This window comes from Globicephala melas, chromosome 1 (assembly GCF_963455315.2).
Source record: "Globicephala melas chromosome 1, mGloMel1.2, whole genome shotgun sequence".
Taxonomy (NCBI): Eukaryota; Metazoa; Chordata; class Mammalia; order Artiodactyla; family Delphinidae; genus Globicephala; species Globicephala melas.
Window position 1 is genome coordinate 163651019 of NC_083314.1, and position 17466 is coordinate 163668484.

The window sequence follows — 17466 nt, forward strand, 5'->3', positions numbered from 1 at the left end:
TAATTTATCATGCAACCCAGGATGCTTTTGAGAGTTAATGGGGTTGCTGTTAATAATTACTCTGTGATGACAGGCCTGAGTCAGTACTGTCCTGGGAAATACCATGTATGGCCACTTTGCAGGAAGATTCTGATTTTTAAAATCTTCTATTTATTATTATTTTTTTTAAATTAAAATTTTACTTTTTAGAGCAGTTTTAGGCTCATAGCAAAATTGAGGGGAGAGTACAGAGATTTCCCTTGCACCCTCTGACCCACACATGCATAGCTTCTCCCATTATCAACATCCCCCACTAGAGTGGTACCTTGGTTACAATTGATGAACCTACATTGATACATCATTATCATCCAAAGTCCATAGTTTACATGGACCTTTTTTTGTTTTTAACTGGCAAGATTAAAAGTGGCTTTCTGGACTCAGAAATGAGGACTGACTAAAAACGAATAGTGTACTTCTATTTGGAAAGACAAAGACTGGGAAATGATTATAAAAATCAAAAGAAGTCTTGAAGGGGACAGGATAATATAGTTATTATTCTAGAACTAAGAGTGCTGTCTCTGAGTTTGAGAGATGAGTTTTAAGGCAGAACTATGTATGTATGTATGTACATAGAAATGTGAGAGAGAGAGAGTGTATGTGTGTATCCTGAGAGTTCACATGATGAGAACTGTAGTTGTAAAGCTCACTGTCTCATGTTGTATATGGACATTACTTAAGAAAAGTTGTAGGGACGTTCCAGATTGGTAAGTCCATATCGGATAGATAAGGAATAGGGTATATTGCACAACAGTGTTTCCTTGTGACAGGATGCCTGGCTTTAAAGAATGAGGGTTAATGCAGACTTATAAGGGGGAGATGAAAGTCCCAGTCTAGTATGTAGATGGAAGGTACTAACATTTATGGAATAGCTATTAGTGGCTACTGTTAACGGTTTTGGGTGCTGTACATATCACTCTGGAAGATATGGTATTATGTCTGTGATACAGAAGTGAGGAAACTGAGTTAAATATCTTGCTAGGTCTTCTCATATCTGAACGGATTTAGAGTCAAAACCTTTTTGACTCCAAAGCATGTAGTGTCAGTGTATATCCTGTCACATAATGTACCCAGGATAGCTTTTAAACCAGTGCATTATCAGATCCAGAAATCGTACCCTTTAATTCCTTGGTTTAAACATTTGAACTGTGTTAACATATACTGAGTAGTAAACAAATTAAATCTGCAAGAAGTTTTTTGTAAAGAGCCAGATAGTAGATATTTTAGGCTTACAGGTCAGATGGTCTATGTAGTCAGTGTTCAGCTCTGCTGTAGAAGTGTGAAAGCAGCCACAGGCAAAATGTAAAAGAATGTGCAGCTATCTTTCAATAAAACTTTATTTACAAAAATAGGTGGCAGGCCAGATTTGTCCTGTGGACTGTATCAACCTCTGAACCAAATGCTATGGCTCTTGGTGTTTGAAAATGGAGCTGGAAACATTACTTGCATGCATGGTGCCTTTCCTCTTTCCAATATATCAACAATTTAATAAAATACCTCCTTCTCCTTAATTTACGTTTCCCCTGTGGAGAAGGAACTAACTATTGGTGCGAGTTATTTCTTATTTTAATGACTCTTGCTGTCTGCCTGGTTTTATTTTTAACATACCTTCCCTTAAAAATTTTTTTACTTTGTTTAAGCACTTTAGATGTATGTATTTCCATTGGATTTCCATTGCTGCATGTACCACGTTAATCATACATGCCATTCCTGAGAAACTTTGTGTCTTGATTGGTAGTGCTTTGCCTCAGCTCAGTCTGTTTCCTTGAGAAAAGGGTTCGTGTATGCTTTATTCTTAACTATTACAAAGTGATCACCTCAATAAGTCTATTTACCATTTGTCACCAAGGAAATGTAACATTTCTTTACCAAATATATATTGGGCCATTCCTAATATAGCTTCTACTATTGATACTACACTGCTGCCACCGGCTATCAGTTCTTGGATCACTAACAGCCATACTAAGTAAGCATTCATTCATTGTGTTCATTCATTATGTTAAATACTCAAGTAACTCTGCTCTACACAGGGAAACTTAAACTCAGCATGGTTTAATGACTTTCGTGATACCCCATAGCTAGTAAGTGTTTGAGTGCACACTCCAGCCTATATCTCTGTTATCCCAGTGTGGATCTTTTCTCCATGATATCGTTTTCACACTTCCTCCCAGTAGACAGACACGTGTTAGGGCACTGTAAAAAACATCAGTGCCTGCAGAGTTATTTTTCTCATTATTTATTCAACAATCACTTGTTGAGTGCCTACTATAGACTCTTCAATGCTTTTTTCATTACTTGTTTAAAGATCAAACTTCTATTTTTTAAAATTAATTAATTTATTTTTGGCTGTGTTGGGTCTTTGTTGCTGTACACGGCCTTTCTCTAGTTGCAGCGAGCGGGGGCTACTCTTCGTTGTGGTGCGCAGGCTTCTCGTTGTGGCTCGTGGGCTCTAGAGAGCAGGCTCAGTAGTTGTGGCACATGGGCTTATTTGCTCCGCGGTGTGAGGGATCTTCCCAGACCAGGGCTCGAACCCGTGTCCCCTGCATTGGCAGGCAGATCCTTAACCACTGCACCACCAGGGAAGTCCCCAAACTTCTGTTTTGTTTTTTTTTTTTAATATATGTATCTTTTTTTTTTTTTTTTTTTTTTTTTTTGCAGTACGCGGGCCTCTCACTGTTGTGGCCTCTCCCGTTGTGGAGCACAGGCTCCGGACGCGCAGGCTCAGCGGCCATGGCTCACGGGCCCAGCCACTCCGCGGCATGTGGGATCCTCCCGGACCGGGGCACGAACCCGTGTCCCCTGCATCGGCAGGCGGACTCTCAACCACTGCGCCACCAGGGAGGCCCTTTATTTTTAAATGGATGTTTTTGAAGTGCAGTAGTTTTAATTTTGATGAGGTCCAGTTTATCATGCTTTCTGGTATAGAAATCTTTGCCCAACTCAAGGTCTTAAAGATTTTCTCCTGTGTTTCGTTCTAAAAATTTTATTGTTTTAGCTCTTAAAGTCTTTGATCTATTTTGAATTAATTTTGTGTATTGCATGAGGTGATGGTTCATCTTTTTGCATGCACCGTTTTCCCCAGCAAAGTTTTGAAATTTTTATTGTGTAGGTCTTAAATGTCTTTTGTTAAACTAGTTAGTGTATATTTTATTTTTCTTGAATGGAATTCTAGTTTTGTTTTGGATTGTTTGTTGCTTGCAAGCATTTAGTTTTATCATCATGGTAGAATTCCTATCTTCTTCAAATAAATTCTTCCTGTCCTTTAAATTCAAGGTTGTATGTGCCCTTAGTCCTTTAAGAAAAGCAAAGATCAAACAAAATGGTTTTCTCTGTCCCTGCCTGAACTGCAGTAGCTGTTTCTAATTTATTGTTCAGTAACCTGTATTAATTTCCGGTTGTTTACTAGTCATGTGTGCCCCTTTAGGCACTTCTCTGTTCTAAATGGAAATGTAGTGTTTTGTGACACCTGGTTCTCTGAAGGTGACTTGTCATCTGTAAAACAAACCATGTGAAAATCAACTTAGTTAGGATTCAGTATTACACACTAAAGACAGTTACTCTTAGGCTTATTTTCACTTAGGGCTACCTGGCTGTGATATTAGGGAGTGGATTGGGGAGAACTTTTTATAAACACTTTGGTGAGCAACATTGCCTCCGCCTGTAATAAATACAGAGCCAGATGTTGGGCACCTTTGGAATTTTTCTTTAAAAGGCAAAGAAGGCAGGACTTTGCCCATTAGGCATCTACTAAATCTCTGAGTACAGAAAGCAAAACAAGATGAATGAAAACATTCCACATAGGAAAAGGATGGAATACTAGATGGCTAGAAATACTAGAAAACCCTTTGTATAAAGTAACTGAAGCACATCTTAATTTAAGCGTGGTATACTTTTGTCCGTCCATTTACTGTTAATCTGTATGTGTCTTTATTTTTAAAGTGAGTTTCTTGTAGACAGCATATAGTCGGATTACATTTTTAAAAATAAATTTATTTATTTTTGGCTGTGTTGGGTGTTAGTTGCTGTTCACGGGCTTTCTGTAGTTGTGGCGAGTGGGGGCTACTCTTCCTTGTGGTGTGTGGGCTTCTCATTGCGGTGGCTTCTCTTGTTGCGGAGCACAGGCTCTAGGCACACGGGCTTCAGTAGTTGTGACACAAGGGCTCAGTAGTTGTGGCTCACGGGCTCTAGAGCGCAGGCTCAGTAGTTATGGCTCACAGGCTTAGTTGCTATGCGGCATGTGGGATCTTCCCAGACCAGGGCTCGAACCCACGTCCCCTGCATTGGCAGGTGGATTCTTAACCACTGTGCCACCAGGGAAGCCCCTGGACTACATTTTTTGATCCACTCTGACAATCTCTTTAATTGGTTCATTTAGACCATTGACATTCAAAGTGATTATTGATATAGTTGGGTTAATATTTACCATATCTGTTGTCTTCTATTTTTTTTCTTTGTTTCTGTCTTCTGCTCTTTTTCTGCCTTTTGTGGCTTTAATTGAGCATTTTATATGATTCCATTTTATTTCCTTTCTTAACCTATCAGTTATACTACTACTTTTTTTTTTTTTCTAGTGTTGCCCTAGGATCATTATACATTTACAATTAATCCAGGTCCACTTTCAAATAAGACTATACGACTTCACATGTAGTGTGAGGACCTTAAAATAACAAAATAATCTTAACCTTTTCCTCCCATCCTTTGTGTCATTGCTGTCATTCATTTCAGCTATATAAAGCATATGTGTGTATATATATGTATATGATATAAACATAAGCATACATAATTGAATACATTGTTGCTATTATTTGAACAAACTGTTGTCAGATCAATGAAGAATAAGGTAAATAAAAGTTTTTATTTTACTTATTCCTTTTTTGATGCTCTTCCTTTCATTATATAAATCAGTTTCTGGCCTGTATTATTTATATTTCTCTCTGAAGAACTTCTTTTGACATTTCTTGCAAGTCACATCTACTGGCAACAAATTTCATCAATTTTTGTTTGCCTGAGAAAGTCTTTATTTTTCCTTCATTTGTGAAGGATAATTTTGCAGGATACAGAATTCTAGGTTGGTGGGTTTTTTCCTCTCAAAACTTACAGTCTTCTCTTCTTGATTGCATACTTTTTGAGGAAAAGTTGGATGTAATTCTTACCTTTGCTCCTCGTAGGTGGGGTGTTTTCCCCCCTGTGGCTTCTTTTAGTATTTTTTCTGTATCTTTGATTTTCTATAATTTGAAAATGATAGTTGGAGGAGTAGTTTTTTTGGTCTTTATCTTGCTTGGTGTTCCCTGCACTTCCTGGATCTGCTGGTTGGTGTCTGGCATTAGAGAAATCCTTAGTCATTATTGTTGCAGATATTCCCTCTGTTCCTTTCTCTCCTCCTTCTCCTTCTGGTATTCCAGTTATGTGTATGTTACAACTTTGTAGTAGTTGCCCCACAGTCCTTGGATTTTGTTTTTCCCCAGTCTTTGTTCTCTTTCCTTTTTGGTTTTTGAGGAATCTATTGATAGATCCTCTAGCTCAGAGATTCTTTCTTCATCTGTGTCCAGTTTGTTAATAAGCCCGTCAGAGGCATTCTTCATTTTGGTTATAGTGTTTTTTGTCTCTAATATTTCTTTTTGGTTCTTTCTTAGGATTTCCATCTCTGCTTACATTGCCTGTCTATTCTTGCATGCTGTCTACTTTATCCTTTAGAGCCCTTAGCATATTAATCATAATTGTTTTAAATTCCCAGTCTGATAATTTCAACATCCCTGCCATGTATGTTCCTGATGTTCCTCTTCAAATTTTATTTTTTGCCTTTTGATATGCCTTGCAGTTTATCTTTGATAGCCATGCCTGGTACATCGAGTGAAAGGAACTGCTGTAAATAGGTTTTTAGTGATGTGGTGGTGAGGTGTGGAGGGAGGGAAAATGTTCTATAGACCTATGATTAGGTCTCAGTCTTTTAGTGAGCCTGTGCCTCTGGACTGTCAACTTCACAAGTGTTTCTTAGTTTTTTTCCTCCTCCCTTTAGTGGAACAGGATAGCTTGAGTAGGCTGGAGTTGTGTATTTCAGGGTCATCCACACTGAGCCTCTTAATTTGTCAGTTACAGTTCAGGTTTTCCTAGTCTGGTACTGGTTCAGGCAGTGGTGTCCACTTGAGTCCCTTGTCTGGTTAGCTGTGGTGACCTGTATGTCTGTCTCTCCAGTCTTGGGGACAGTCGTTTGCTCTGTCTTCCTCTCTCTTGTGGATCTAAGAAGAATTGTTGATTTTTCAGCTTTTGCTTGTTGTTAGGGTGGAATGGTGAGGCTCTTTACATGTGGAGTGGGAAACCTGCACATACACAAAACATTTAAGCCTTTGACTTCTGTGGAAATGTCATAGGACAGAGCTCTGTGAAATCCACTACTGTCAAAATATTATAGAAAAACTTTGTGAAATCACTAGGAGGCTTAAAGAGCCTACGTGAAATGTTCCTTTAAAAATGAGGTTAAAATTCAAACACTTTCAGGGGCCATCTCCAGGGGATAGTAATTTGGGTATTAGCACATGTAGGTGTGTAAACTATAGTGAACTGGAAAACACCTTTCTGCATATTCCCCATATAAAGGAGCTGCAGTCCACAAATAATGATGGTCTACTATTTGCCAGGTACCTTTTGAAAAACAACCAGAAAACCACATTTTTAAGCAAAAATTTACTTTAACCGTTGGTTTAATGTTTAAAGAAAATTATTTGGCCTGAGCAAAATACTCCTGTTGACTGTTAGTTTGCCATTTATAATATAGTACCTGGAGAAATTTATTTTCTTTTTCAGATTTGTATACTTCCTTTCTCAATAATAAAAGCTGTGTGTGTATATGTGTGTCTGTGTATCCTGTCTGGCATCCAAAGACACCAAAGCCAAAAATCAAAACTTCAGGGCAGGTGTATAAATCTACCCAGTAGTCACTCCAGCCATTTATGTTATGGATTAGTCAGTATGCTTTTGGCCACAGTAACAGAAAATCCATCGAATAGTGGCTTAAACAATAAGTTCATTTGTTGGCTCGTATAACTGGAAGTTTAGGGGTACGGCAGTGCTCAGGGTTGGTTCCTGTCATTCAGCCTTGTCATCAGGGACCTGGCCACCTTCCATGTTTATTTTTTTTAAGTGAAAGAGAGTTTATTTACAGAGATACACATTCCATGGCAGAATGCTGTTGTCTCCTACCTTGCATGTTAATTTGGATGTTTGTCAGGCCTTTTAAGAGTTTGATTGTTTCTCTGTTGATATGTTACTTTTCCCTAAGTGCCTTTGTTAGTGACCAGGTTCTTAACCTTTTAAATTGTTTTCAAAACTTTGTATGTTCATGCTGTTCCTTCTTCTTAACCACACTCTCCCAGTACCTGCTGACTTACCTGATTACCACCTCTTTGCCTGTTTGTCCCCTGTCTCAAGCCAGGGTAGAAAGAATTGTTTTTGAAATGGAATAAAGAGCAGCCATATGGCTACTATTCTCTTTTCTTGTAAACCTCCTCTCTCCTTTCCTTAAAGAAATGTTTTCCTTTGGGTTAAGAAATATTATGGAATTTTGACAAGAAAAACAATGTCCTTTAGAACAGGGTTGGCAGCCTGTTAGGAACTGGGCTGCACAGCAGGAGGTGAGTGGCGGGCAAAGCGAGTGAAGCTGCATCTGCCGCTCCACATCCCTCCCCGTCACTTGCATTACCGCCTGAACCATCCTGCCCCCCCCCACCCCCCGCCGCCCCGTCCATGGAAAAATTGTCTTCCACGAAACCTGTCCCTGGTGCCAAAAAGGTTGGGGACCGCTGCTTTAGAACAAGAAAATTATATAACTGAGTCTGAAAATGAGTCTCGTGTAGTTGTAAGGGCAGTGACAGATTCTGGCCATGATAATTTTGGGTTTTGTATCTTTGGACAAGCATTTCACCTCTTTGGGCCTTAATTTTCTGTTACATAAATGGGAATTAAAAACTCCCTTTCCATAATGCCAGTGAGAATTTGATAGAAAGTGGATATGAAATACTTCTAGCATAGAGCCTGGCATAGGACAAATGCTCAGCAAGTAGCTTTTATTTTTATTTATCTATTTAAACAAAATTTAATGTTGAGCCATTTCCTTTTGGTTCCACTGTTTTCATTGAGACCCAGACCTTTGAAACTGGGCCCTGGAATTCTGTGGAGAAATCCAAGCTGAGTATCTTTTTGTAGCTACCATTAAACTCCAGACCAGACATTCACTAAAGCTCTGTAGAAGTTAACAGGCAGTTCATGTTGGGTGACTTTTCTCATGGCTCCTGAATTGTTATTTACCTACGCTCTTCGTGGGTTAACTGGTATTTCTTATCTACTTTGCAAAGTAGGAATGGGGGAAAAAACAGAAAAAGGGCTTCACATCCTTTTTATAGTATAATCTAAAGTTTAAAAAGAAACCCTCTGTTGTAAAAAAAATATATTGAAAATATATACTCATAATTTTTTAATTCTGTTTTATCTTTTGATAGGCATTTCAGTCTTATCTCTGTTTTATGTGTCTCGGATTCACAATGATTATTCCCTTGTCAGCAGTCAAAACGGCAATATCGGTAGCCTGAAAGTTGTTGCTACTGCAGTCACTTCAGGCTCTGTTCCAGTAGAAGGAGTTAGATGCTGTCCATTCCTGGTGAAGAACTGGAAAACCTTCCATTTCAAAGCACACGTCCTTTTTTTCTATCCCTTATGTCTAATCCTTGGCCTTGGTTGCCTTAGTGATTTTCAGACTTCTATTTAGTGGCAAAACCATGCCTTCAAAGCTTTTTTGGGAGGTCCACTATATAAAACAGACTAATCTGGGTACCCTAAAAAAAAACAACAGATTTTTTTTTTTTTTTAAGGGAGGGTTTCAGATGGGAGTGGGGATTATCCACTGATGGCAGGACTCTCCACAGAGGTCAGAGTGGAAAACCACTGAAGTTTCTGTGCATTTTGTCTTTTCTGATCCTGGTGTTCAGGTGCTGGTTCACACAGCAGGACCTTTCCTCATTTTATTTACTAAGGGCTATACTAACCATTGCTCCATTATTGCTAGCAGTCTCCTATCAATGGTTAACAGCATTCCCCTCTCAATTTTTGTGCAAAAGTTTTCTTCCAGCTTGGTGAGTTTGTCTTATGAAAGTCGTGGCACTAATAGAATTGAATCTTAACACGAAAGCAGCAGAATTGAAAAGAAATCAGAGGTGATGCAGGATTTCATTTATAGGATGCTTTTTCCTCTCTTGAATAAAGTTCGTTAAGAATGAGTCTTGAGTTCTCCTGTTCTGTAACCAACAGGAGGACTCACAAATGGCAGTGGAAGATACATCTCTGCTGCTCCAGGCGCTGAAGCCAAGTACCGCAGCGCGAGCAGTGCCTCCAGCCTCTTCAGCCCCAGCAGCACCCTTTTTTCCTCTTCCCGTTTGCGATATGGAATGTCTGATGTCATGCCCTCTGGCAGGAGCAGGCTTTTGGAAGATTTTCGAAATAACCGGTATCCCAATTTACAGCTGCGGGAGATTGCTGGGCATATAATGGAGTTTTCCCAAGACCAGCATGGGTCCAGGTGAGGACTTGGCTTTGCCACTTAAGGTAACTGAACTCTTAATGCCTTAAATTCCATGCTTCAGATAAGGTATACATTAAGTAAATTGCCATATAATAATTGAAACAAAGTTTGCTTTTTAGTACGCTTCCTGTTACTTATTTCAGAGGGATGTGGCTATGAGAGTCAGCAGATATACAAGTGATGGAGAGTAGCCATTTAGTAATCTGGATCACATGCTGAAACAAACCTTTTTACCTTTCTGAAAGATTAGTCTGGTGTTCCTTTGTTCATGAGAACCTCCCAGAATGTCTGCAGTTTAAGAAATACAGAAACACTAACACAAAGACATGTGTACACTTTTGCTACTTGAATCGCTATTAAGAATCTTGCTCTCAAAGACACTATTCAAATGCAAATTTGGATCTCCGGCTCAGGAGTAAGATGGTGCCACCACTTTTCTTTGTTGTTCCATATTCTGTAGAAGTGAGAGTCTGCACAGAGGTTAGAAGATGCTATTATAAAACACAGAATTTAGCTTTGGTTACCACTCCCTGTTCCAATGGACTTCACAGAAAGGGACCCTGGTCCTCAGAAAAAAGCAGATTTATGGTGACATCATCCATCCTTCTCTCTCCCTTTCTCTTTCTTTCTCTCTGACAGTTCCACCAAAACAGCTCCCAAAGAACCTACCTCCTCTTTAAGTTCTGCCAGCTTGCTACTACTGGGCAAGGATTTCTCATATTTAGATCCTAAAGGCCAGGTTGGGAGAAGAACATGGTTTTTCTGATATAGTCACCTGAGCTCAAAAAGGCAAACTGAATAGCTGCTACTTTAGAAAGAGACTGCACATAGATGACAGCTGTTCCACATCACTAATAAATATGTACTGCTTCATACGAATGTGAGTTAAAGACTATAATAAGGACCATAGGCTTTGAGTTTATTGATGTTGGACTGGTTCCTAAAAGAAAAAGTCCGGTAGAGTTCTCCCTGTGTTGTGCCTGTTTTTACCCTCTTCTCTCTTTTCCTGCGCCCCCTTTTCAGCTCCCTCTCAGTCCCACACATAAATACATGTCCTGTTGTAATGAAGTATACTAAAATTTAAATATACTTCTAAAAGCTCAGTTAAATTAGGGGATACTTCACAATATAACTTTTTTTTTCCCTTTTCAGTAATTCTTCAATTTGAAGTGAGCTCAAGTGATTTATTTAAATAACACTGTTGTGCCTCTGTGTATATGCACATGCACACACATACATTTAGTTTCAGAACTGACACATTATATAAAGTGAGCTAATCTTTATATACTTTCCAAGTCTTCCTAAAATGCTGTGATTGCCCTTTTTACTATGTACTTCAGATTCATTCAGCTGAAACTTGAGCGTGCCACACCAGCTGAGCGCCAGCTTGTCTTCAATGAAATCCTTCAGGCCGCTTACCAGCTTATGGTGGATGTATTTGGAAATTACGTCATTCAGAAGTTCTTTGAAGTAAGCCTTTGTTCTTTCTGTCCTTTGACTTTAGACAGTCTCCATAGCATTTTGATTTTCATTAGCTGTTTTTAGAATTGCAATTTCATTCCAGTCCTCAAAATGAAGCTTGAGTGGTCTTTTTGAGGCACATTTAAATGTTTCTCCAATTCATTAGCAGTAGTGCATCATTTAAATACCCAAGCAGATGATGCTAGTGTATTTTAGAAATGTGTTTGTAGGACCATTCTCCCCATTTAGGATCCCGCACAATATTTCTGATTGCTAAAATAGTTTCACTAAAAGTGTCATTTTTGGAGGAAAAATCCTTGTAAGATAATTTTAGCAGGACCACAGTAAAGTTCTGAAAATGAATTTTTAAAAATGGATTCCTAGAGAATTATCTTTGAACACCAACTCTGGTGTTTTTCATCATAAACCACAGTCATGAGGATTGTTAAATGCTGCTTCTTGGGTGATCCTTCAGCCTTGGTTCCTTATTGTTCCTTCATTAATGTGGACAATGTCCACTCTTGTTATCATTTTCCTTGGAAAGGATTAACGAGATGGTTGGATTAATGTCTATTTCCTCTTCTAAACTAAAATGTCAGAAACGCAGGGATTTTTTGCTAATCATTGTAGCTGTGGTGTACTGGTATCAACAACCCCATTATAAATCCAGAAAGGAGCGAAGCATTGAGATGAAACATCTGGTACAGGGGGAAAATGCTGCAACTCTGCACATTACCTGCCCCCCAACAAAAGAAATTTGTAAACTTCTTACATCTTACTTTGTTTGGTTTGTGTGAAGATTAAAAAAATGGCTCACTCACAGCCTCTATCTTCCCAGCTTTTCTCATTAAGACCTAAGTTCTTTGACTCTGAATTCTCCAGCTACGGATTAAGATATCAGCCTAAACACGGCTCTTGTAATTTTGACTTTCGAATGCCGTTTTGTCACAGATATAAAAATAGAGAGATCTCCAGCTCCAGAGGTTAATGCAGCTAGGGGTGGCTGAATGAACAGTGGGTTATAGCAGTATGATTTTGGGACAAGCTAGAGAACTTCTCTGACTTAGAGAATGTCCCTGGACTTCAGTTCTCTTGTATGGGAAATGAGTGGGTTGGGCAGCCTTATTCATAAAGTCTCTTCCAGTCTCACATGCTATTCAAATGAAAATAAAAAGCCAGGGATGGAGAAACATTCTAGGAAGAGTTTTAACATTGTGCTGTCATACCCCTTGATTTTACTAACTTTCCCCCTATTCTGTTGACTTGTATAAATAGACATTATCAATTCTTATAGTAATATAGAACAGTATATTCAGAGCAGTGTGCATGTGTGCTTTGGCTTAAACTTCATAGAGATGAAAGAAGAACTTGTTTTCAGCTTATAAGGCTCAGACAACTGAAGTGATGTAGATTTGTTGCAAGAAGTTCTTGAATCTTCCCCAGACATTGTCTAAAGCCGTAATAAACAATGTCTTCCACATGTACTATTGTTTTAAGAATAAATGTAAATGCTCTTGGACATATAGGTATATTTAATAGTATTGATGAGTTAAGGACAGCTTTGAGGAATTGCCTATTTGTTTAGCAGATACTAGTAGTGAAACCACTCCAGTTGGATATCTGAGAAGTTTTTTAACATTAAAGAGTTCCTCATAATCAGAGGCTGATAACCACTGGTTTGAAGAAACAAAGGCTTTTTATATAAAAGGTTTAGTTTATCATAGAATACAGGGCTAAAAGAGGTATGCCAATGGTTGATACAGAATAATGAATGCTTTGCTTTCTCTGGTTTCTTTCTTTCTACCTAAGTAATGGTGTTCACCCACACATTATGTCTAGTTTGGCAGCCTTGAACAGAAGCTGGCTTTGGCTGAACGGATTCGAGGCCATGTCCTGTCACTGGCACTGCAGATGTATGGCTGCCGTGTTATCCAGAAAGCTCTTGAGTTTATTCCCTCAGACCAGCAGGTAATTGTAAGTTTCCCCTTTAACTTTTCTCTTGGTGTTTGATGTTTCTTCATGGTACATGTAGTGAACCTCGTAAGTTTGTCAGTCTTTAGTTTTCTTTCACAGTTTTTCTTTGGTGCTTGTGGCTACCTTCTGTGCATGGCAGGCATGAACTGTGCAATTAATTTTGTAAGTTTATAGTGGATCAAGTGTCTTGTGTTAAAACCAGTGGTTTCAAACACTTTTCCCTTTGACCAGACCGTAGTCTTTAGTAGGTGTGATTTTAGAGGTGGGTTTTTTGTTTGGCAAGAGTTGAAGCAAGTAAGGTGGTCCTTTTCTTCTACCTGAACTGACCACCCAACAGACAAAATTTTTTCCAACCCACCTTCCAGTTTTCTTCACTTGCACCCTCTTATTCATTCATTCCACCACTGTTTACTGAATGAGCGCCTGCCCAGGGCAGCACCTGGCCTGGCGCGTTGACCTGGTGCCCACTGTGTGCCAGACATCAGCACAGAGATGGCCGAGACTGAGCCCTGCCCACGGAGCACGCGTGGGGAAGGGTGACGGGAAGCAGTGGTGAGACGTGAGAGCACGTGCCCGAGGCTTTGAGGGGAGGCTTTGCAGGAGGAGAAGTCTGGGCTGCAGAGGAGTTAGGAAAAAAGGGACAGAAATCTGAACTGTTTGGGTGCTGTGAGTGGGAGCTGGCACAGAAACCACGTGAAGAGGCCGATGGCCTCAGAGCAGGTCCAACGGGCCCCACATAGACCACGAGGCCCGGGAAGCCTGACCAGCCCACAGGCAGGTGTGCCGCGCTGTGTCTGCGCTAGGCAGTGCCGTGAGCCTTCAGGTGCTGCTGATCTGAACCCTCAGCCTTTGGGCTCCGAACTCACTCAGCCCTTCTCGATGGAGGGGATGGCCGCGGTCTGGCAATGATGAGCCACTTGCCCTCTCTGAGAACAAAGTTCAGTAATGAGAATCTTTGTTATGGACTCAAGTTCTGAGCCAGACGAGGCACCCACCACTTCCAGTTCAAAACAAAACACAACAGAACGCTGCGCTGGTGTCAGCAATGGCAATTGAAGGCTGGGGAGTCCAAAGTCCTTAAGCCGTGAGACTCAGATAGGCATGTCGGGACGCTGGTGAAGGCAGAGGGAATGTTGGAGACACATGGCAGGTTGGGAGTTCATTCATTTTGTGCCAGTACTGGAGATACAGCAGTAATAGGGGTGCTGTGTGTGAGTAATTAGAAGCAGGGGTGAAGCTACTAGTTTGTTTTCTTTTAATGTTCAGATCATTGTTAGTTTTAATTTTCCCTGGGATGTTGAGGGATGAAAATTTGATGGCTGAATCTTTCCTCTTTAATTTCTTGTTTGATTTGAACATGCAAATTTTTTTCCTCTTTTGACCATAATGCCCGCTTACTGAAAGCAAGCAGGAAATTACGGTTTCCCAGGTATTTTCCCCATCTTTGCCCTCTCCCAGGACTATGATAAATTGTTGATTTTTTTCTCCAGATTTTCCTGTTTTTTTGTTTTTTGTTTTTCTGATCCAATGGCTACATTGTAGTAGTTTTTACCCCCCTTTCCTTTCCCCCTGGCAATTGTTCTTTCTACCTGCTATTCCTGCATATCTTTTCCTGGTCTGGTTTCTCTGTGATTCTTGTTCTGGGTCTAAACTACTGCTCCTGGTATGAATAATTTACTCTTTTCCAGATGTAAGTGTATTTTAGCTGAAATAAACTCATCTCCAGTGGAGTTTTTACCTCTTTGGGCTCAAGAAAATGTTCAGGGAAGCCCCCTCTCCTTCATTTTGATTATTAGAAGTGTCCCTTGTGTTTATCTTTATATAGGCGTCCTTCTCTATCATTCCTATAATTATATTTCCGTAGTAAATTATTCTTTTCTGACATTTGATTAATTGCTTCAGGAAACTTTCCTGAGTCTCTTGTGTTTTGCTTGTTTAGTCCCTGGCGTTGTAGTCTTGAATTTCTTTAATTAGAAAATCGTTTAGTTGCTTTGACATGTTTAACATCTCAGGGATTTAAGACATTGCATTCACAAATGTCACCATTATAAACTGGCTTGTAGTCTTCTACCATAAATATGGAGTCAGCACAGTGGAACTAATATACAGAGGTTGTATATAGCAAGGAAATTGGGCAGCAAGTACCAGGGCCCAGCCGTGGTCCAGGTACTCAGCTTAAGTATGCCTGAGACCTGAGGCAGCAAGTTTGGGGATGGGGTCCAGTCAAAATCCCAACGCGCCTACACACACACACACGCGCGCGCGCACACACACACACACACACACAGAGTCACTTACTCATTGTCTGGCCTTTTTTTAAAAAAAAAAAATTATTTATTTTTGGCTGCATTGGGTATTCACTGCTGCACACGGGCTTTCTCTAATTGTGGCGAGCGGGGGCTACTCTTCTTTGCGGTGTGTGGGCTTCTCATTGCAGTGGCTTCTCGTTTCAGAGCACGGGCTTTAGGCGCATGGGCTTCGGTAGTTGTGGCTCGCGGGCTCTAGAGCTCAGGCTCAGTAGTTATGGCGCACGGGATTATTTGCTCCACGGCATGTGGGATCTTCCCAGTCCAGGGCTCAAACCCATGTCCTCTGCATTGGCAGGCGGATTCTTAACCACTGCACCACCAGGGAAGTCCCTGGCCTTCTGTATTTCCCTGAGTTTGGACACATTTCATGAACTGAGAGTATTGCTCCAGCTGACGTTGCAGTCAGTCTGGCCTGATGGGAAGATCATTTTGGAGCCACAGACTGGGCTAGAATTCTGATTCAGTCACTGTCTGTAGTTTTAATACATTGCTTAACCCCTCTCAGACTCAATATCTTCATATATTCACATATATGGGTGGAGGAAGGTGTGCAGGGTAATATTTGACAGGTGGTTTGCTGACATGGTCTGTTTTGCCACACACAGGAATCAGATTGCTTGGGTTTGAATAGGAGCAAGTCTAGGTCTGTGATTTTTAACAAGTCAGCTAATTTGTCTGTGCCTTGATTTCCTCCTCTGTAATAGTGTCTACTGCATAGGATTGTGAGGCAGATTGTGAGTCAAAGCATGTTAAGCATTTAGAGGTCTACTTAGCCTAGAGTAAGCTCTAGATTAACTACTCTCATTTTTAGTAATATGTACTTTACAGGGTTCTCATGGTGAAAACATGATGAATTGTATGTGAAATTCTCTAATACAGTGTAGTTGATTTGATATCGGCTCGTTTATAATTTGAAGATGACTGCACTTTTTTGGTAACTCCCAGACAGGTCTTTTGCAAGTTAGAGAACTTTCTTAAGACTGGTTATTATTGGGCTTCCCCAGTGGCACAGTGGTTAAGAATCCGCCTGCCAATGCAGGAGACACGGGTTCGAGCCCTGGTCTGGGAAGATCCCACATGCCGTGGAGCAACTAAGCCCACGCACCACAACTACTGAGCCTGAGCTTTAGAGCCCGCGAGCCACAACTACTGAAGCCCGTGCGCCTAGAGCCTGTGCTCGCACCAAAAGAAGCCACTGCAATGAGAAGCCCACACACCGCAACGAAGAGTAGCCCCCTCTCTCTGCAACTAGAGAAAGCCCCCATGCAACAACAAAGACCCAGTGCAGCCAAAAATAAATAATTTTTTTTTTAAAAAAGAAAAGAATCAAAAAAAAAAGAGACTGGTTATTATTATAGGAAGTTTGTTAACACGTGAAAAAACTCCAGTCTTCGTTTGTTACCAGGTTGTCAGAGTGCCACAGCTGAGTTGTCCCACTTTAATTGTCACGGATTCCCTGATCAGTGCTTTTGTGTTTGGTGAGGAGAACGTTGACCGTCCAGGTGTTTGCTCTCTGTGATTCTGGTGGTGCTTTCTTTCCTTGTCTCCAATAGAATGAGATGGTTCGGGAGCTAGATGGCCATGTCCTGAAGTGTGTGAAAGACCAGAATGGCAATCACGTGGTTCAGAAATGCATTGAATGTGTGCAACCCCAATCTTTGCAGTTTATCATCGATGCGTTTAAGGGACAGGTAAGTGCCTTAGGAAAGAAAGAAGGGAAGCAAGTTGATGGATGTTTCCATTGTGAACAGAGAACAGGATGGGGTTTGTGGAGTGTTCTAAAGAGCTTAGTGTACTTTAGACTGCAGTAGGTAGTAGTCCTATTCAGTGGGGTCAGGTACCTAGCTCTGTGCACCCAGGGTTCTTCCCTTAATTGTCCATGGGTGTTCTCTCCATCATTAATGCGGATATCCGCTCATGTCAGGATGAGGTACTGTCATCAGATACTTGAAGAATAAATTTTTTCCTTTGGTTAAGTACTATTTATCTTGATATTTAAAAGTTTTTATCATGTTTTAAAATTTAGGTCATTTACAGAACTAATCTTACAGGTTATGTGTCACTATGTCTTTAAAATAACAAGGTGCTTCTTAATTTGGGGGGGTTGGGTGGGGCAGT

General features: G+C 40.4%; 1 protein-coding gene and 1 non-coding gene across 16 annotated transcripts in view; both read left to right on the plus strand.

Annotated features, from left to right (window-relative positions):
- PUM1 (pumilio RNA binding family member 1) overlaps positions 1 to 17466 on the plus strand; it is a 127378-nt gene that overhangs the window by 96986 nt on the left and 12926 nt on the right. For 10 of the 15 annotated variants that reach the window (XM_060308786.1, XM_060308824.1, XM_060308803.1 and 7 more), the window contains 4 exons: positions 9334 to 9601; positions 10945 to 11074; positions 12905 to 13039; positions 16902 to 17039. In XM_060308786.1, the coding sequence (XP_060164769.1) occupies positions 9334 to 9601; positions 10945 to 11074; positions 12905 to 13039; positions 16902 to 17039 (671 nt within the window). The remainder of the gene's footprint in view (positions 1 to 9333; positions 9602 to 10944; positions 11075 to 12904; positions 13040 to 16901; positions 17040 to 17466) is intronic. The other 5 variants (XM_060308800.1, XM_060308833.1, XM_060308818.1 and 2 more) reach the window with 1 other exon arrangement.
- Positions 13938 to 14022, plus strand: LOC115867277 (small nucleolar RNA SNORD103/SNORD85). The gene has a single exon (XR_004045042.1). It is a non-coding gene; the product is annotated as a small nucleolar RNA SNORD103/SNORD85 (small nucleolar RNA).